The sequence below is a fragment of the Phaenicophaeus curvirostris genome, chromosome 6 (genome assembly GCF_032191515.1).
Source record: "Phaenicophaeus curvirostris isolate KB17595 chromosome 6, BPBGC_Pcur_1.0, whole genome shotgun sequence".
NCBI classification, from domain to species: domain Eukaryota; kingdom Metazoa; phylum Chordata; class Aves; order Cuculiformes; family Cuculidae; genus Phaenicophaeus; species Phaenicophaeus curvirostris.
The window spans coordinates 58,816,067-58,836,586 of NC_091397.1; the positions used below are offsets into that span (position 1 = coordinate 58,816,067).

A 20,520-nucleotide genomic window follows, 5' to 3' on the forward strand; every position below is an offset into this window, starting at 1 on the left:
CAAAAAATTCCCATTAGAATAAAATAAAAATACTTAAGGAAGTCAATGCCAGTCAACTGGGGAGGGAAAAGTAACATATTCACAGATTTGGAGGGATAAAACAGAATTTCTAGCAACAAAAAAACCCCTTGAATGTGCATGAAATTGAATCAATCTAAATTAATAACCCTACTAGACACTCCTCACTTTGGCCAGGATATAACTATCAGGAACGGGGACAGCAGGACCAAAACTCAGCAAAGATTTGATCGAAAGGTTCAGCTCCATGCGAAGGAGATCTCCCACAGACCGGGCCATGCAGAGGGCTAAACCATTTTACAAAAACACACATGAGAACCATATTAAATGTCTTTTATACAGGAATGATCAAATAGGCTTAAGACTTCAGCTTGGCAAAAAGACAGTGGTGGGGATAAATACAAGTCTGTTGAGGCATGACTTCACATCAAGGATGAACAAGGAACAACTCTTCATCATCTCTTGAAACAGGAACTGGGGCCTGGGTGTGGGGAATAAAATGAAACTGTGAAGTAGCAGGTTCAAAAACAAATCAAAAGAAATCCTTTTTTCAAGCCACTGTGGAAGTTATAACCACAGGATTCTACAGATGCAAAGCTTACCTAAACAAAAAAAAAACCCACCACAGGTGATACAACACAAAGTGATGTCCCTAGCTGTGACCAACGGGATGGGAGCTAGGAGAATAAGCCATATGAATATCAGAACATTTTTTAACTGTTATTTTATTTTTCCCTAAATAAAATAAAGTGGATCAGACCAAGTTTCTGATCATGCTAAGCCCTGGCACTGAAAGAGACTATAGGATCTTTGATCCATGCTACTGCTAGCAGAGCTGCAGAGCATATGGGTGTAACTCAAGCAAGTCTCCAAGAAATAAGAGGCTAGTCACTTGACAGAAAACAGCTTGAAACCAGTGAAACCAGTTCAGCATCTCCCTTTCTTCAGTGTCCAAAGACAGAGAGTTTCATGGTTCACTCTCCAAGGCACAAGGCAGTCACTCTCCTCTAGCTTGACCCAAGAAGAGTTTTTTATAGTATTGCATATTGTATCCTTAACACTCAGTTAAACAAATCCCTGCTACTTTCTCCCAGGGACCTTGCTCTCAAACAGCTGCAGAAAACATGAGGTGTTTAGGATCACCTATACACGGATTACAGCAGCCATCATAAATTCTCAGGAGCAGAACTGCACACACTAGAACGAGCAAACCAGAGGAAAAAAAATGTCACCACTTGTACCTACTTCACAAATCAGAAGTACCAGATGTATAACCTGAGGGGGAAATAAGGAATTTGTTTATATGCAAGACTTACAACTTTAAACCTAAACAATATTGACTTGCAGTGAGGTTAATATGTCCTTTTCCCCTTTAACACCCACAAATTAAATATGTGTATTAATCAGATATAGCAGATTAAAAAAAAAAATTACATTAAGGGGTAAGACACAAAAGTAGAGAACCTACATTTTCAGATCCCGGTTGCATGCCCTGACACAGACTCCCTACGCCACCTTGGAAAAATCACTTGCTGCCTCCATGCTTCAATTTCTATACATAAAATGGAGGCTACGCCTCTTCATTACTTCACCACCATCTCGCAACAATAAACTGCAGATTGTGAAATATCTGCAAACCGCTGGACTGAAGGTCATCCAGAAGCTTCCCACAGGTAAGGGCAAGTAACATTTTTAAGCAATATCAAGTATTTTACTACCCTTACAGATGGAGCACTCCTGCAGCCTTAAGTCACTATGTGAGCGCCAGTGAAGCTGCCAAGGAAAAATTGCCATATGCCTCTTCACCCTGGGAACTGGGGTGCAGTGAAAGGATCGATACTTTCACATTAAAAAAAAATAACATTGCAATATGCACACTTTCATACATTGAATGCCTGACAGATTTTTGGGGGAATATGAAAGGAGGCTTGTAGGCTCTTGTTATTTAATAGTGCCACAGAGATTATCAGGGTACTATAATATCACAAAATTTGTTCATAGCAGGTAAAATTCACACCCTGTAGTGAACCAACAGAAAAGTACTTAAACCCTAATTTCAGTCTTTGCAGCTAAGCCAGCGGCAGGCTCCTGTTAGCCCTTCACAGACGTATCTTTCTGGACCAGAATATAAAAAGCACTTTTGTCTTGAGGGCATTTCCCCCAATGTGGTTTTGCTTTCCAACAAAAAGTCAAGAGAATCTGTTATCACCTAAAATCCAAAGCAGCTCCGTTATTTACACTTGTTGATTCAAATAAAATACATCCCTGTATTTCTGTGATTTCCAAAAGGAGGGAAAACATACTGAATTTCACTGGTTTGTTTAAATAAATGGTACCACAATTTGGCTTTGCACCCGAATAGTTACAAGGAGAGCACCCTCTTCTCTGAGCCCGGAGGCAAACAGCAGGACTTCACCATTGCTCAAAGTCTCTGTCAGTAAAGCAACTAACAAACGCGAAAACAGAGAACAAGATCAGCATTCGAGAGAGATTTCAATAAATAAGTAGCCGTGAGATGACCTGCAAGTATTAAGAATAAAAAAAAAAATCATCTTGCTGATAAAGCTACGCCTTAAAAGAAACAGTAACGCTAAAGAAGAGGTTCCTTAAAAGAAAGGATAGAAAAAATACACATGGAAGAGCAGGACAAAGGAGGTAAAAGGTGCCCACCGAGTCCCAGGTTCTGCTCTTCCCTCTCGCCCAAACAGACCCCAGGACGCCCCCCCGGGCCTCTCCCCGGCCGGGGACCCGCGGGCTCCGCGCTCTGGAAACTTGGACCCGTCACAAAGATCCTTTTTCCACCGAGGGTTTAATTTTAGCCCGGCGCTAACAAAAGGCGCCGTTCGAACGCTCCGAACGCCTCATTCCCCTTCCCCGTTCACCGGCGGCCGCTCTCCGCAACGCGAAGGGGCTTTATTCTCCGGATTTAACCGAAAATAACCCCAAAAAACCCCAAACAAATCTCCCACCTAGGGAAATAAAACAATAATTAAAAAAAAAGCGAGCCACCCGAGAACACAACGCCGCGACCAGGCCGCGAGGCGACCGGGAACGGGGGCACTTCCAGCGGGGCGGCGGGTCCCGCCGCTCCCCCCCCCCCCGCAATCATCCCCCCCGGCTTTCGTTCCCCCCCACGATCGTTCCCCCCACCCCCGCGATCCTTCCTCCCCACCCCGCGATCCTTCCCCCCCCGTCCCCGTCCCGCGGGCAGCGCCGCCGCCGCACCTGTCGGGTGTTTGCGCGGAGGGGAGGGCGGCGGCGGCGGCGTTGGCTGCGGACAATGGAGGAGTGAAGGACAGACACATTGACACCCGGGCGCCGCGGCGGCCGCCCCCCCCCGCCCGGCCGCACCACTGCCGCCGCCTGCGCGGGGGGGAAAGGGGGGGCAGCGCGGAGGGGAAACCGACGGGGAGCCACAAAAGGGAGGCGAAAGAAAAGCGCGACCCATTTACTCAGCTACTAAACGAGGGATAACAGAAGAACGCCTTCCTTATCTGGGGCAGAAGGCGGCAGAGGAGGAACGGCCGGCGCGCGCTCCCCCCCTCCTCGCCGCGGCGGGAATGGTTCGCTCCGCGGCCGGGCTGCGCGAGGCGGGGCTGCGCGGGGCGCCGCCATGAGGAGCGCGGGGGCGGGGGGGGAAGGACGTGGAAGAGAAGCCGGAAAACGGCGACGAAAGCAGAAGCAAAAGCCACTTCTCGACTTCTAAACGAGAAATAGGAGAGGAGCGGGCTCCTTCGCTGGGGAAGCGCCCGTCTGGGCAGGCGGCGGAGGGGGAACGGCCGGCACGTGCTCCCTCCCCCCCCTCGTCGCGGCGGGAATGGTTCGCCCCGCGCGCGAGGCGCCGCCATGAGGGGCGGGCCTGGCCGGCTCCCGCCTCACGGCCCGCGGGGCGCCCGGCGGCGCGATGGCTCCTCCCAGGAAAGGCGACCTGAGCGCCGAGGAGAAGGACTTGCTGGCGGCCGTCGCCGCAGGTGAGCGCGGGGGGTCGCGCTGCCCCCCTCAGGCTGCTGCTCCGGGCGCCGTCCCCCTGCAGGGCGATGGGGCAGGGACTGGCCGCCCCGCGCGGGGCTCCGGGCCGCCAGGCGCCCCAGGGTCCCGGCTCCGGGCCGGGGGACGCGGCCGCCCCCTCGCCTGGCCCCTGCGCTCCTGCAGAACGTAGTCGCTATTACGGAAAACGCAATATTTTGGTTTAAGCTACAGTAAAGTTCGTCCAAGTAACTGTATTTTTCCAAAGTTAGACAGAACGTCCCTCTGATAGCATCGGGTTTTTATAGCGTTTCTCATTTTTTTCCAGTGTGTTTCCAGACACTGTTACATCTGCCCCTGTTACGCTGTTACATGGGCCCCTCACCACAAGAAGGGTGTTGAGGCTCTGGAGCGAGTCCAGAGAAGAGCAACGAAGCTGGTGAGGGGGCTGGAGAACAGGCCTTATGAGGAACGGCTGAGAGAGCTGGGGGTGTTTAGCCTGGAGAAGAGGAGGCTGAGGGGAGACCTCATTGCTCTCTACAACTGCCTGAAAGGAGGGTGTGGAGAGGAGGCAGCTGGGCTCTTCTCCCAGGTGACGGGACAGGACGAGAGGGAATGGCCTCAAGCTCCACCAGGGGAGGTTCAGGCTGGACATTAGGAAAAAATTTTTCACAGAAGGTGTCATTGGTCCCTGGCAGAGGCTGCCCAGGGAGGGGGTTGATTCACCTTCTCTGGAGGGGCTTAAGGCACGGGTGGATGAGATGCTAAGGGACATGGTTTAGTGATTGATAGGAATGGTTGGACTTGATGATCTCGTGGGTCTCTTCCAACCTGGTTATTCTATGATTCTATGATCTTGTGTTCAGTACGGTCTGTGCTGAACAGATGTTTCTTTTATAACCATCTCTGCGGTCTCTCCCCATCTCAAATGCAAGGTCAGCCAGAGAACTGGAGCTACCTCAAAGTCGGCAAGAGATTTGACTGTTGAGAAGTTCACAGTATCATTAAAGTTAGTCCTTGGAAAGTAACAGAATGTGCATAAGATACTTGGGGAAAATTTATACTTATGCCCGTAAGTGGGAAATATATTCTGTAACCAGCTCTTGCTTCGCTGCTCAGGATGGATGGAGATCACTGCCTCACGTTGCCCAGGAGTGACTGAAGAATGCTTCCTTCTTAAAACTCCAAAATGAGTCTTGGAGAGTTTATTTGCTGGCATTTTTGGTATCAGTGCCAGCGGGGGGATGCAAAGGGGGCCGCTTGCCATGCATGGGCATTGCTGTGCAACTCAGGCTGGGGAGACTGAACAGTAAGGGTCTAACTCTGCCAAAGAAAGCTCACATCTTTCTCATGTGCATCCACATTATTTATGTGCATTGACATTTATCTAGCGATTTGTGTTAATTGAAAAAAAAAATGTTTTCTTGGGTATAATCCAGTTCTTTAGCCTGTTACAGGTTTCTATTTGTACTCTTGCCAGACCAGGATGTCCTTGCAGACAGGATGTTCTTGAATTAACAGAACTCGAACTTGTCCAGGGTGTTGTACATCCCTTACCCCTTATGCTGTTTTATTTTGCATTTCATGTAAGCATTGCAATTTCACTATGTTTTGTGGCTCGTGTGCTTATTGCTGTGAAGCTTTCTGTCATGCTTGTCATAACACTTGGATTTTACCATACAGCAATGTGAATTTCTTAGCCTTGTCTAGATAGTTATATTCCAAGCTGTATTTTGATACTTCTGAGTGATTTTTGTTAGCTGGATGTAAACTAAAAACCTCTGATATGCTCCGCACATTTCCATATGTAGTCTTGAGGCAATTTGAACCCATAAGAAATTGATAGTTTCGGGGCTTCACTCTGCCTTTGTGCCTGTCACAGGGAGAGGACAATCAGTAATGAATTTGCTGTGGATGAGAATCAATTTGATTGACTCGTTTTAAGCAGAGTTTCAGGCCTTCGTTTTGCAGACATGTCTGTCTAACTTACCTGATGCTTCTGATGGGCATCATGGGATAATTCTGATCTCTGGGCCAACCTCCTACTCAAAACAGGTCAGCTGTGAGGTCAAATGAGATTGCTCAGGGCTTTAGCCCTATCAGTAGGAATAGTTGATCAGGCCTTGAAAAACTCCTAGGATGGAGACTGCACAGTATCTCTGGGCAACCTGTTATGCTGCCACCCTGGCCTCACAGTGAAAAACTGATTTCCTTATATGCAGTCTGAAGCTTCTTTTTCTTTCAGCTTCTGTCTGTTGTCTCTTGGCTTCCTACCATGCATCGTTATGAACAGCCTGGCTTCAGCTTTAGACTCTAGCTAATTCTACAAGTCTGACTTCCATCAGTTTAGTGTCTTGATAGGAAATCCTTCAATGTTTTGTCATACAGAACTCTAAATTTGTAAATGCAACTTTGCTTTGCCTTTCTCACCCCCCATTTCTCTCTTTTTGTGTCCTTTTTTTTTTAATTTAAGGAAACACCGAGGAGGCTGGAAGGCTACTGGGCAGCAAGAATGTCCGTGTCAATTGCTTGGATGAGGTACAGCAAAACTGTACAAGCATTGCACTGGGTTAGCGAGGAAGATGTTAGGTCTGAGGGTCTTCTTGTTAAATAACATTGCTATCCTGGAAATCGGAGTTATTCTGAAGATATTTCCAGCCTGCAGCTGAATAATGAACCTTTGAAGAGGTCTTAGTTTCTTTAAGAAAGTTTAGAGATTAGTGTTACTTGAAGTAATAAGGTAAGATGAATACTGCAGTGAGACACGTAGGGATGTTGCCTGACTTGTTACCTCCACCAAACTGTAGTCCCTCCACTTAGCAGCAGACTGTGGATGAAGAATACCTCTCCCTGTCTCGCACTGGCATCTCATCAGTCAAAGCCTTATTTTTGCAGAACCATAAACGTGCTCAGAGGCAGATGTGAGAGACATGTAGAAACCAAAAATTCCTAAATTGCTACCTGAAGTTGGTAAGGGGTTCATGGAGAAAACAACCTTGTGTGATGTTGGTATCTGTTTCCTTTTTACAATGTCTCTCTGAAGCGTGTAACATTAATGCAATGGAAAATGTGAGCAAAACTGTAATTGCCCACCGCCCATATTAGATCAACGCTTCAGGAGTATTTAAGTTGAGGTGTCCGAAAATATTAGGACGAAGAGATGGGTAATGGAAATTGATGGAAAATAAACACAAATATACTTCATTTAAATGTGCGCTGCTTAGTAATTTTTTTGTTCTGTGTTAGATGGAGTGGTTGCTAATTTGGAAATGTAGTATGGAAGAAAGTGTTCAGGAATTTCATTTCCTCTGGGAGCACAGACCTTGTAAATGCTGTTGTGACTTCATGTTGGCAGTCTGCTGACTTTAATTCCATCCACATCCAGGGTGTGGCCAAGATCTTTCAGATTATTACAGAAAGACAGTCTAGAGGGAGCACATGGAATTTCTCATCGTGGAAGTTTCCTCTAGTCATCTTAGTAGTTAAAGTTGCAAAGGAGCAGTGTAGTAGTACAATCCTATATTATTTGCAGATCAAACAGAGAGAAACTTGACCTGAAAAGGCTCCACAGTTTTTCTGTACTTAAAATAATGATAAGTCATTCATAATATTCTTATATACAGAACCATCATTTGGCATTATTGGCATTACTTTTTTCCTCTAGTTTTGGTAATTCAGCTGTTCATGTCTGTAAAGAATACATCTTTTGGAAACAGTCCACTTCTACATGCTAATTACAGAAATGAATACTTGCTGGGAATTACAGCCTGCTTATTAGTGTATGAGATACGTGTAGCCTTTACTCATGCTGATTATGTTCAGTGGAGGGTCCTTTAGTTAATCTGTCTTGATGCTGAGCGTGAACTTCCTATGCTTGCAGAAAATGCCTGGATCCTTGGCCTTTACTGAGGAGAGAGAATTCCCTTTTTTGATGTTTTTGCATAGTATTCCAAAATACACAGACCAAAGAAAACTCAACAGCTATTAAGAATTATCTGGTTTCAGTTCAGGTTGTTCACTGATGTAGACTAACTTTTCTTGACTGCAGATGAACAGAAAGATCATCAGAGGAATCTGATGTGTTATATATGTGAAACCAACAGCTCAGCAGAATGACTGTGAAGGAGGAGAACTATAGTTGTGATCAACACTCACTGAACAGTATTTCATAGTCTAATTAGGTCGTATTTTAGGATATAGCTAGCTTTAGGATATAACTGAAATTATTCATGCGCATATCTGTTGACTACCTTCCAAGTCCTGCTTGCTCTTTGTACAAAAGGCCAATGACAAATTGGCATTAAATGTTTCTTATTTATTCAACACTTGTCTGTTTTCATAAGTATAGCACAGCAGAATCAGAAAAGTGACACACAAACGGAGAATCTACTGCATCATAATAACTGTATTTTTTCATAAAGATTTTGTGAACTTTTTTGGTTTTACTAACAAATATTGCGTGAGGCTTTGGCAGTCAAATGGTGCATGTACTACTGAAAATTATCAGTAGCATGGAGACCAAGAGATATAACAAATGCTTTTTTTGTGTGCTTCTTCCTTTTTCTTTCTTTTGCTAGCATGGCATGACCCCTCTCATGCACGCAGCGTACAAAGGAAAAGTAGACATGTGCAGGTTGCTCTTGCGACATGGAGCTGATGTTAACTGCAACGAACATGAGCATGGATATACTGCCCTGATGTTTGCTGGACTCTCAGGTAGATTTGTACTAAGCTTATGGCACAGATTTTTATGACATTGATGGTAAAATTTACCATGAATTAATAAAGGAAAGTGTTGACATGTTTTAATTACTCAAGTTTGCTGTAAATTATGGGAACCAGGCAAATAAGTCAAGACCAGTAGAATCATTGGGACAGTGGAGTAGGAGAGCTAGTGTTCAGGCTTGGGATCTTTCTTCATACAAATATTAATTTTGTTCAGCGTTTTGAGGCATGTAGTCTATCTGTACTTTGCCCTGCTTGTTATGGATCTCAAAATTCAGTCTTCTGTGACAGTTTTCTTGTGCAGTGGTATGTATTCTGTTTAATGATACTGTATTACACTGAAAACGATGCTGCACCACACTGCTCTTTTTATAACTACAAATCATGAACTTTTAGTTTATATTTGAGGCTTGTCAAATCAAGATTTTTCAAATTTTGCTTTTTTCCCTACGTAATTCTTGCCATTGTCTTGTGGGCTTTTAAATATGTATTTAGTATGTTTTTAAAATGTGTTTTCTCACATTATCTTTCCCTCTCCTCTTGCTTATTTTTTTTTTCATGAGAGCGCTTAAAGGCTGTATGTATTTTCTCCTGTCTCCAGTGGTGGTTTGCAGCTTTCTTCTTGCTGTCCTTTTTCCATGATGAAAGGGGCAATTATTTCCTTGAGTGAGAAGAAGATACTGTATAAAAATTATTGTTCCTTCTAGGAAAAAGTTCAGATTTGGGAATAAAGTATCTTCCTTACTAGGCCACTTATGTGGCCCCGAAAGGAGGTGCTAGGGAAGTAAGGTTTCTTAGCACGTGGAGTTTAAACTCTGCCTTCTCTCTTCATAAGTATGAAAGAGCCAAAGACGTATGTGTGTATATGAACCTTATCTGGATTATCAGATTGCTTTTCTGTTAAAACATTGGTAAAAAGATTTGGGAAATTCTAGCATTCTGTGGCACTGAGCAGTATCAGTGCTGCAGCAGACAGATAGGAACAAACTCTCAGACGTTGTCAAATGACTGCAGCTTTGTGGCACATGCTGGACTTTTACCATTTTCTTACAGCTGACCTTTTAACCTGTTATCCTGGGTTTGAATGCTTTTGCACGTTAATTTTAAAATCTGCTATCTGTCAGTGCAAAAGGTTCGTGATACTACTGACACAGTGCCTTTGTTTTTAAATAAGAAACGTTCAGTTCCATTCACCACCCCCTTCTTTTTTTATATTCACTTTTCTGTACTGAGTATATGGACAAAAACTGGTAAAGTAAGAATACCTTTGAAAGCAGAACCAGCACACATGGTGACAAGTGTCCTTATTAGTCTGTGAAGGGCACCAATTAAGTCATCTAATCTTCCCATCAAATTTTAGCTTCATTTTATTTGGTATTTGGCCCAGTCTGAACACCCAGTTCCCACTGTGGAAAAAGGAACAATCTGTTCTCTTCTGTATGCTCCTGCTATATAATAGTACTGAATTTGTTTTTCTTCTTAGAATAGCAAATGTTGTAATTGAACTGTCAAACTAGATTAGTGGAATTTGCTTCTATACAGCTATTCAGAGGGACCAAGCAGCTCTAGTGTGGTTATATGCATATGACTCCTGTAAGCTCCATGAGGAGATGAACGTGTGTTACAGAGAGCAGAGTTATACCCTGCCTGAATTTATTTTTACTTCAATTTCACCCTCTGGAACCATAAATAAAGAGGAAGCACTATGCCTTTCTATTAATCCGTTCTTAAAATAATGACATTGAGAACATTCATTTCCCTCAGTGTTATTCCTGGTCTTTAAGAAATTCACCCCTTGGTTTTCTACAACATAAAGAATTAGAAGATCTGGTTTGTTCTCTCTCATTTCCCATTTCTTCTCCCCAAATCCAGGAAACAAAGAAATCACCTGGATGATGTTAGAGGCTGGGGCAGAGACTGATGTTGTCAACTCTGTGGGAAGGACAGCAGCTCAGATGGCTGCTTTTGTGGGTAAGGTGAAAGTCTATTATCATTCCGTAAATTCCTAAAGAATCAAAATGTCAGATTCTGATGCTTTTTATTGGAGAAACATTTTTTAGTGACCTGTTCCGAACTGACACAGTTTAGCATTTTTTCCACACCTGATCCAGTAACAGAGTTCTATTCCCACACTGTGTTTCATAGAAGTACAAATGATCTTACCTGTAAGAACAGATGCTGCTGTTCTGTAAGTGCACAAGTTTTTGCAGTGTGGTCCCTTTTCAGATAGACAGAGGAGACTGGTAACGTTTGAGGTGTCTGAAGGGCAAATATGTGCTTCTGCAGTACCAAGTGCATAACTGGAGCTTCTTTTTTGGGGAAGAACTCAATGTAGCTCTACAAGTCAGAAGTTCTCATCTGAGCTTTGCCATGAGCATGCTCTGTGCTAGTGGTGAGTCACCTCCTGCCCTTCTCCCTCTCCATGTGGGAGCTGGAGAAGTCTCAGAATCTGTTCTGCAGGAGTCAGTACTTATTGAACTCAACCTGACATAAAAGATTAGTCATCCCAGTGTTCTGTGTGGTCCTGGGCAAAACGTGCAACTAGACTTATTTCTGTTGTTATATTTATTTTCCTTGTCATTTTTTTTCAACCCTTTTTTACTTCTTTATGCAGCTTATCAGCGCTGGGAGATTCCTAGATTAACTTTCCCAAACGTACCACTTCTTTCTGTATTTTTAGCAAGGATATGTGCTAAAATATTGCCAGTAGAAAGCGGAGTTGTTTTAGTGACTCAGCTGTTGCTGTACAGGTGAGCTTCCCAACAACTAAAAATTGAGGACCTGTATTTTCACTTCAACACAACCTTCTTGTATTGTTTAAATGTCTGAGAACTCTCTTGCAAGTGCATTAGGTGCTCTGGATCCAAGAACCAACCTTGCCATTTGGATTTACCTCTTGAATATTGAATTAGTGCAGTTTCAATTAAAAAGGAATAGATTGGCACCGCTCATTTGAGATTCAAGCAGCAAAACCTTAACTATTCACCTAATAAGTCAAAGAAGTCCACTCCCATTAATTTTACTTCGAATTTAGAAACTCTTTTCCAATGTGCTGCTGAACTGAGTTATGAGTGAATGAGGAGCGTTATCCGCAACATAATTATGGAGAATTTTTGTTTAAAATCTTATCATGTCACCAAGATAGAATAAATATTTTCAGGCATACTAAGATATGCTGCTCTGTAAAAGTCTGAACATTGGTATCCATTCCTGGTTTGGGTTTTTTTTATTCTCTATCCAATCAACATTAGTCCAGCTGTCCACATGTGGGACGTGAGGATTCTTCTTCCCTATCACTTGCCTTACAGTGTGCTCTGTTAGGTTAGGACAGTCTCTTCTGAAATAGTGGAGAGTTTTAAATGCTGGTACTTGGTTGGCTGTGTCATCTTCTACTGATTAATAGGACAAATGCCAAGATAAATCAATCAATTTAAAGAATGTAGTCCTGAACTAGAGAAGCTAAATTTTACTTTCCCTTTGGCCAAGTAATCCATCATATTGTCAGATGTAGGAAACAAGAAGGGGATGTACCTTCTCTTATCTTGTTACTTTCATTGCAGGTTTTTGTTTTTTTTTTTTTTTTCATAAATTTTAAGTGTGTTCTGTTCTTATAGTTTCTCTTGCTTTGTTTAATACACTACTATGCATTTCAGGTCTGAAAACTTGGAAGTCCCAATACAAATGTCATTAATTTTTGAAAGTACTAAGTGGATGGAGAGAACTTCTCTTGAAAAATTTTAACACCAGTATGAGACTACTAGCATGGTATAACGTTGGAGGAGGAATACTTATTCTCTGAATTTTAGCTTACCTAGGGAAAGAGGTTGCAGAAAGAGGATAGAGTTCTCAAAATGAAATTTTATGAAGTCATTGCGTTCTGGGAGTCAGTAATAACACCTGTCACCAGGGCAAAGCATATCTTGCTAAGTTCCTTTGTGGGTAATTCTCACCTGTATTGCTTCGATTAGATTTGAGGTTAGGCCTTGTTGTTATTATTATTATTATTGTTTCATTCCATTGATTTTTTTTTGACCTTGTGTGCCTCTAGGTCAACATGACTGTGTGACTGTCATCAACAACTTTTTTCCACGTGAAAGGCTGGACTACTATACTAAACCACAGGGCTTAGATAAAGAACCAAAATTGCCAGTGAAATTAGCTGGGCCTCTACATAAAATTATTACTACTACTAACATGCATCCCGTTAAGGTAGAGTAATATGTAAATTGTATGTGTTTGTTGGCATGGGATCTGTTTCTTTATGTCAGAAAGCATTCAGTTCTCCTGAAGGTCCAACTGAGATCAAAATCATTATCCACTAATTCAGATGCTTCTGAAAATCAGAAAGAATTTGGCTCAACATTTAGCTCCACTTGAAGCGGAAACAAAACAATTTCCCATCTTAAAATCTCATTGTTCTCTCAATGCTTGTCTCAGCATGTGTCTTCCTGCCTTCCTCACTAGTTCACCACAGTAACATCTACTGCTGCTGCTCTTTATGAAACTGTGGGCAAGAGATGCTTATTTTTACCTCCCAGTGTATTTGCTGAAAAGAGTGTGTTTTCTGGTTTGCTCTGGTGTAGTTCAGAGAAATTAATACACCTGAATTCAAGGACAGGTTCCTTGGGTTTGCCATTCAAAGCCAGGAATTTGTCAACAGTTGCCAATTGAGTTTCTGCTGCAGTTAGAAACAGTAATGTGCCAGTGACAGCTGTTATAATTTAGTGAGTAGAATGTATGGTTTCTTCTTAAAATGGTAAGTTCAGTGCTTTACTGGCCTACCTGAAGCACTCCAAAACTATGTGATGTTGATGTGTTCTGTGAAACTGCTGAAATCATGAAAGTCCAGTTTTAGGTGTTCAAAAGGAATGTGATTTTAGGGCAGCATATAGGGCAGCATATGGTAGTTTCTGCAGCAGTTCCTTTTGAAATGGTTTTGATTCTTCAGGTTCTTATTCTGGAAAAATCATTACTATTTTTATAGCAGACTTGATTTTGATATTTCTTGAATGGGAACGCTGAATTACAGTAGACTATATAGTAATACTTCATGATGACTGAAATAAGAAGGGGACAACTGCATAAGATAGAAGTTGAGGAATATTAGAAACCACTGAAATTTAGCTACAATGAGCTATATAACCTTTAATGCTAATGCACAAGTTTAAAAATATTAGTTCCTGATTGCATTACATTTACTTTGATCTTTCTCATAGATTGTGATGCTGGTGAAAGAGAACCCTCTGTTGGCCGATGTAGAAGCACTGCAGAAATGTTACAGGGTTCTGGATCTAATTTGTGAGAAATGTATGAAGCAGAAAGATATGAATGAAGTACTTGCTATGAAAATGCACTACATCAGTTGCATCTTCCAGAAATGCATTACATTCTTAAAAGAGCGAGAGGATAAGTTAGATGGATTTATCAAAAGGTACGTATTTCTACAGAGAGGTCTGAAGGCATATGTATGAACCAGCTTTATGGATAGCAGAAAAAGGAAACTGTAATAATAGGCTGGATTATCTTGGATAAAAGATTGTTACAGCTGCGATCGCTTCATGGTGGCACTGACTCCCGTTTTTCTGTCTGAAGTGTCATTGTCCTTTCCTGGGGTACAAAGGCACATTCCTAGAGTTTCAGCACCCTGCTGGGCCTGGTTAGAGCTTGGCAATCTCACATACACCATGAAGCAGCAGAGAGCAATGTGTAGTGGAGAAAAAGGGGAGTTATAGGCTTGTAAAAGTAATTTCTCACTGTCTGATAGGTATGATCTAGGAACATTTCTCTTCCCGTTTTGCTCTCCAATGGTGAGATTTTTTTCCAAACAATTAAGTGACCAAGAACTGCAAATCCCACTGCTCTGGATGAGACTTGGGCTCCTAAATCACTTAGATAGATCTTCAGAACCCACTCGGTTACAAAACCAGCTTCCTGATCTTAAGTATCAAAGTAGGTGGCCTGACTTTCAGAAGGATCACTTTCCCTATAGACCTCTGTGGTTTTTCTCTGACTACCTCCTCTTGGAACATGGGAGCTTTGTTCCGCTCCTCTAACTCCTGGGTGTGTGCACACAGGGAACAACTTTCCTTACTATTAAAGACTGAGGCAAAGAAGGCATTAAGCACCTCAGATACTTAAAATAAATTATGAAGTCAGCTTTCACATACTGAAATCAAGTAGTTCGTCAGTGATCCATATAAAAACATACAAGGCAACCAGGTAGACGTGGATGCATCAGGACTATAATGTGATATTAAACGTAAGTAAAGCAGAATTTTCATTTTGAAATATCTTGTATTATTCGTTGTTTATTTTTACAATGCTCATTTTTAACCACAGCAAAGCATTTTGCTACTTAAAGTCTGATGTAGTTACCAGCTGTCCTGTAGATGATTATTTTCCTCTGTGTGGTTGAATTAGTAAGTAGTGGTTTCAGAGCGTACATTTAATTATTGTGTTTCATGATTGTGCATTAGAATAAAAATAATTTCATTTGTATTTTAAACGCTACTATGTATGACGTTGCCAAATTACTTTGAATTATAATTCTTCTCTATAATTTGAAAGAGGACAGTCAGGAGGACAGAGGGGGCAGCATGTTGTGTATGTGTTCTAGAACATTTACTGTGTGATTTCTTACTTGACTTTGATTTTAAAAAATTTAGTCTCTTGAAAGGGAGAGAGAAAGATGGTTTCCCTGTATATCAAGAGAAACTAATTAGAGAAAGTATCCGCAAGTTTCCTTACTGTGAAGCTACATTGCTCCAGCAGCTCGTGAGAAGTATTGCGCCTGTTGAAATAGTAAGTTTTTCCTGTCACATTCTAAGCAGCTTTCATAGTAAATTCAGTTTAAACAAGCCATCTTTTCTATTTCTCAGCTTCTGCAGTGTGTTATATTGAGCAATGGTTTATGATGTCCCTGAACTCTCTGGCAAACTGGAATTTTATTTTAAGTATTGCAGGAAAATGCTCTAAAATACATCAACTGCTGATTCTTTCCTGTGCCCATAATGAATGCTTAAATACTTCATCTTTTAAAGAAAATTGAAACAGTTTGTCTGTGTCAGAGCTTTCTTTTCCTGCTCTGGGATGTCTGTTCAGGTCTTCTTTGCCAGTTCACTTTTACAAATTATAGATTATGGGACAGATGAAACTCATTTTGTACTCTTTTTTTCGTGACGTGTACATTCAATTTAAGATCAAATAATTTCCTAGATTCAATGCAGTCATTATTTCCAGTGTTCATGAAATGGTGATAGGAAGAGAAAAAACATTCTGTGAAGCTCCTTTTGTCACAGGGAGAGGCAAGATGGTGCAGTACAGAACAAAATGTGTATCTAAATTAGGAAATCGTAACTACAAATATAAAATCTAACTTCAGTTTTCCTATTATGCCTTTGCTAACACACTCTTCCTTATAATACTACTAATTGGTTTATATAGATGTTACACAAGAGTCACTGTTCTTTTTTAAGAACAGTCTCTCTGGTCTCTGAGAGCTGGCTGTTATAGGCACTAACACTGGGGAAGTGGAACAATTTTGTGATGTGTTTGGATTATGCTTAGTGAATTAAAAATAGCCTCCATCTTAAGTGGCTCCAGTCTACTAAAACATCCCGAGGCTTAATGCAATCCCTACTGTTTGTCTAAGCCAGAAAAATAAACGCAGTGTGAAAACATAAGCCATCATGATGCATTAAGACTTGCTTTAGAGTAAACATTTTACTTCCTGTCCTTTTTTTCTTACAAGAGCAGTCTTTTCCGCCTTCTCTCTTTAAAGAAATATGGTTTGTTATGTTTGATTTCTGTCCATTATGCAGAATTGGGAAGAGGGAGATGCTGTAAATTTTTAATGGCCTGGAAGGCTTGATCTTTGGCACACACAGTTACTTGGATTCAGTCTGGGCATCTCAGAATTGTCGTAGGAGTTAGGATTGTGCATATTCCATGGTAGTCCAGCAGTTTAAGGATTTACTTAGAGCTGGAGCTGCTTGCCATTTTTTAACTCCAAAGTTTACATCATTGCCCAAAGTAATAGCCTTAATTTATGGTTACTGGTAAAATACACTAAATCTTACTGCTGATATGGCATGGGAAAGATACTGCAAATAATATCAAAATAATGATATGCAAATCGTTGTTTTGATGATTCTGCATTCTGAGCATGTGGTCTGTAGTACCTGAGTACACTGGGCACAACAGTGGATCGGTGACAAGTAAAGACTGAGCAGCATAAACCTGCTGCATGTGATCTACAAGTGGATGACTGTGTGAAGAACGTTGAGTTTACTAATAGCATTATTAATAATTTACAGAGTAAAAAATGATAATTTTTAACCTCTCTTCTGCAGAATCTATGGACTAAGTTAACTTTATATACAAAAATATATCTAACTGTAAGTGTTAAGTTGTGCCTTGTTAGCTGAAATTCTGTGACTTAGTTTTATGTCCTGGTAGCAAGGGCATCTCCAGTAAGAGTGCAGCTGTCCGCTTAGAAGCTTGCGTTGCTTGTTTTGTTTTTCACTTGTGTGTCTCTCTTCATGATAGTGGGTTTTGATCTCATTATCCCCTCTTGTCTTACCTTCCAGGGTTCTGATCCTACAGCTTTTTCCGTGCTTACACAAGCTATTACTGGCCAAGTGGGTTTTGTGGATGCTGAATTCTGTACAACTTGTGGGGGAAAAGGGGCAGGCAAAAGGTGTTCAGTATGTAAAATGGTAAGAATCCGTAAGTAGTCACAAATGAATCAGTAAAAATGGTGCCACTGAGGTGCTGAGAATTTTGAATGCTTGACTATTTACTGTGTAGACTTAGGAGGACTGGCATGTGTGCCTGCACTGAAAATGCGCAAGCCATATACTTCTGGGAGAGATGCCTGAGATTCACAAGTAGGTGTCCTTGGCTTTCTGAGTATGCATGTTTAAGAATTAAAAAAGAGTACGTGTCTGAATGTTCAGAGTTAACAAAACAAACTGTTCACTGTAGAGTTTTGTATAGGTTAGAATCACTTCATATGACCTTGCAAATTGCTTGAAAATGCCATAAAGTAATATTCTTTAAGAGATTTAACTTGAAACACTACAAAATACAAGAATATTGTATATTTTTTTTAGTACATACAGATGAACTGATAGCTCTGGTAACTTTCAGGTGATGTACTGTGACCAGAACTGCCAGAAAATACACTGGTTTACCCACAAAAAAGTCTGCAAGACCCTGAAGGAAATTCATGAGAAACAAGAACTAGAAGCTGCCAAAGAAAAAAGGAAACAAGAAAAAAAGCAAAAGAAAGGTTAGGATCTACAATTTGCTTGCTGAAACTAATGCTGCATTAACAAGAAACAATGCTAACAGGTCTTAAAAGCTGTAACAGCTGAAGCTGAAAGAAAAATTTTTGTTGTAGCATAACAGCATCCCTGCATTTGTTGGAATTCAAGTCTTTCCATTTTCAAATGTAATGTACTTTATAAAACTTAATGCTAAAATGTAATGGTTTTTAATGCTAGAGTTACACTGGTTTCTACAACTAGAGCTTTCTGAATTATGTGGCACTGTTTCAAAATCCAAATTCTTGATCAAAATAATGCAGAAATTTCATGCTGCTCTGCCTTCATTGGAGGTACTGGGACAAGTTGGATAATAAGCAAGCAGCCCACTCCTTCCAGTTGCAATGGTTAATGTAGATATTAATTCTCCTGTAACACTTTGTTCTTCATAATCACAGTGCCAATTTTGTTGTTTACTTGAATGTAGTGAAAGAAAGCATTACTATTTAAAATGGTAATGGTCTTATTAGTATATTTCCCTTCACTTACCAAATAATTAGTGGCAGAAACAACACTGTATTGCACACACACACTTACACACACTTTAACATACTCTGATACAATGTTTCTGTAAGTGAAATAATAGGAAAGTTGAAATAACTTTTTTAAACCTTAAGATTCCCCTCCTCTTGTTTTAAGGATTATTAGAAGAGCACTGGACAAATCACATTTGTCTTATAACGGTAGAATTCTTCACTTTGGCTGGGTTGTAAAAACTATAACAGGATATAAATTAGTAACAAATTAGTAATTATTGAAGTTTTCAACAGCTTCCTGTGATGATCCTGTTACCAGAGTTGCTTTTGCATGCAGAAGTTGGAGGCAGGGATACTAGAAATCCCCAAGGATATTGCATAGTAGTGCAGCAAACCATGATCAACCGTGAGCAGCATGGGGCCTCTCACTGGTGACAAACACACACACCTGCAGGTTCGCATTAACAGAACCAGCCAGTGCCCAGGGGTGCTTCTCTCTTCAGAGGGAGAGACGGGATCTTGGTGGATGGCTCTTCTCCCTCCCTTTTTAAAAGGGAAGCCAAGATTTTTTGACAGGTTCATTTGCAAAGAATTTCTTCAGTCTGCTATATGCAAAAATTCCTACGTAATTGTGTACAAAAAATCCCACCTGCGCTGTGTTTAACTGCCTGCACCCATCCTTTGAAGTTAACTGCAGGAATAGTGTAGATAAAGCATGTTTGAACTGAAAGTTAAAATAGCTGTAGTATTCTATCCTCTTCCCTACATTCAAAATAAGTATGGGAAAGCTGAATGTGAATGAGCAGCAGATTTGTGTAGGGTTAGTTTCAGAGTGATCATACACCAGCTTAGGCAGAACTCCAGCATCTTTGGTCTCTTTTGATGAAATTTGGTTAAATTAATCACTTCTGTAATTGATGCGATGTTCACTAGTGCTTATTATTCTCCAGTAATAAAAATGTTTGCTTGCAGATGAGTTGTTTACTGATGATGTGATTTCTCTTCTGTTTAGATGAAGCACAACTTTTAGAGGGTAGTTCTGCAAATGAAGAGCAGTCAGATCCTGCTCCAGATGCTGCCGAAAAAGTGGATCCAAGTCATGCTGCTGACCAGATGGAACAACCTGAGTTAACCAAAGAAACGGAGGCACAAGCCCTACACCCTGAGATTCCACTGGAGAGCGAGACTGACTTAGCTGACATTGCTCTTCAAAAAACTCAAGAGTCTGAGGAGTAAGAAGAGGGTAGGAAGGAACTGAGAGTTCTGGCTGTGTCCTTGTACCTCAAGGATCCTAAAGAATTTTTTACGCTGACTTTGTCTGATTTCTTACAGCATGGCTTATGCAAGGCTCTCTGTGGAAGACAACACGTCTCTGTTCATCATGAGATGAAACACTGGCTAATCTATGTATAAATCCTTCAAGTTCTGTTGTAGATTGTCAAAATAGGTATTTATTATCTGATAAAAGCTAGAGTGGCATAGATCCATCTGTATGTAGACCAGCAGTAAGCATAGTGAAAATCTATGAGTATCTGTGGTTAATCAGCCACTTAGTGATAAAAAAAAAAAAGCATTTAATTTAGATTGCTTGTGTTTTCAGAATGTAAATCTATTTTAATTGTCATTTAAGTATTTTTTTCTGCAAGTACACAAAACTGTAGTTCAAAGCATTGGGAAGCCAACTGTTAAATTGTTTTTTTACACCACTTTATGAAGCTTTACTTGAAGGAATTCAGTAGCAGTTAAGTTTCTGAATATAATAATCTGAATTCTCAACTTTTCATGACATTACTTAGAGAGTAAAGTAGATATTTTTGACTAGTGAGTGCACAGCAATAGTGTCTATTTTGTGGCAATTTTATTAAATGATACTGCTCTATCAGAAGTTTTGAGCTGACTGTGAAATGTGGTTCAACAGAATTATTTCACCATTGGTTTGGTCAAGAATATTTCAAGTTTGTCAAAGTCTCATGAAAGGAGGACTAGTTTAGTTTGGTTGGCAAGCGAGA

At 41.0% G+C, this 20,520-nt stretch overlaps 2 protein-coding genes across 2 annotated transcripts in view; one reads left to right on the plus strand and one right to left on the minus strand.

Moving 5' to 3' along the window:
• Positions 1-3,386, minus strand: part of BZW2 (basic leucine zipper and W2 domains 2) — a 50,420-nt gene extending 47,034 nt beyond the window's left edge. The window contains exon 1 of the mRNA XM_069860346.1: positions 3,244-3,386. Within this exon, the coding sequence (XP_069716447.1) occupies positions 3,244-3,323 (80 nt within the window). The 5' untranslated portion in view covers positions 3,324-3,386. The remainder of the gene's footprint in view (positions 1-3,243) is intronic.
• A 477-nt stretch (positions 3,387-3,863) lies between these two features.
• ANKMY2 (ankyrin repeat and MYND domain containing 2) lies at positions 3,864-20,396 on the plus strand. The gene is made up of 10 exons (XM_069860345.1): positions 3,864-3,989; positions 6,458-6,522; positions 8,562-8,700; positions 10,582-10,680; positions 12,758-12,918; positions 13,926-14,140; positions 15,375-15,510; positions 17,298-17,426; positions 17,860-18,001; positions 19,524-20,396. The coding sequence occupies exons 1-10, from the start codon at positions 3,923-3,925 to the stop codon at positions 19,745-19,747; spliced, it is 1,377 nt and encodes a 458-aa protein (XP_069716446.1). The 5' UTR covers positions 3,864-3,922; the 3' UTR covers positions 19,748-20,396.
• The last annotated feature ends 124 nt before the right edge of the window (positions 20,397-20,520 follow it).

What these genes read in the sequence shown, in the direction of transcription:
- ANKMY2 (XM_069860345.1), top strand. Translation starts at nt 3,923, where the DNA reads ATGGCTCCTCCCAGGAAAGGCGACCTGAGCGCCGAGGAGAAGGACTTG. An exon ending in CTAACATGCATCCCGTTAAG is followed by an intron (nt 12,919 to 13,925) that starts GTAGAGTAATAT and finishes TCTTTCTCATAG; the next exon opens with ATTGTGATGCTGGTGAAAGA. An exon ending in AGAAAAAAAGCAAAAGAAAG is followed by an intron (nt 18,002 to 19,523) that starts GTTAGGATCTAC and finishes TCTTCTGTTTAG; the next exon opens with ATGAAGCACAACTTTTAGAG.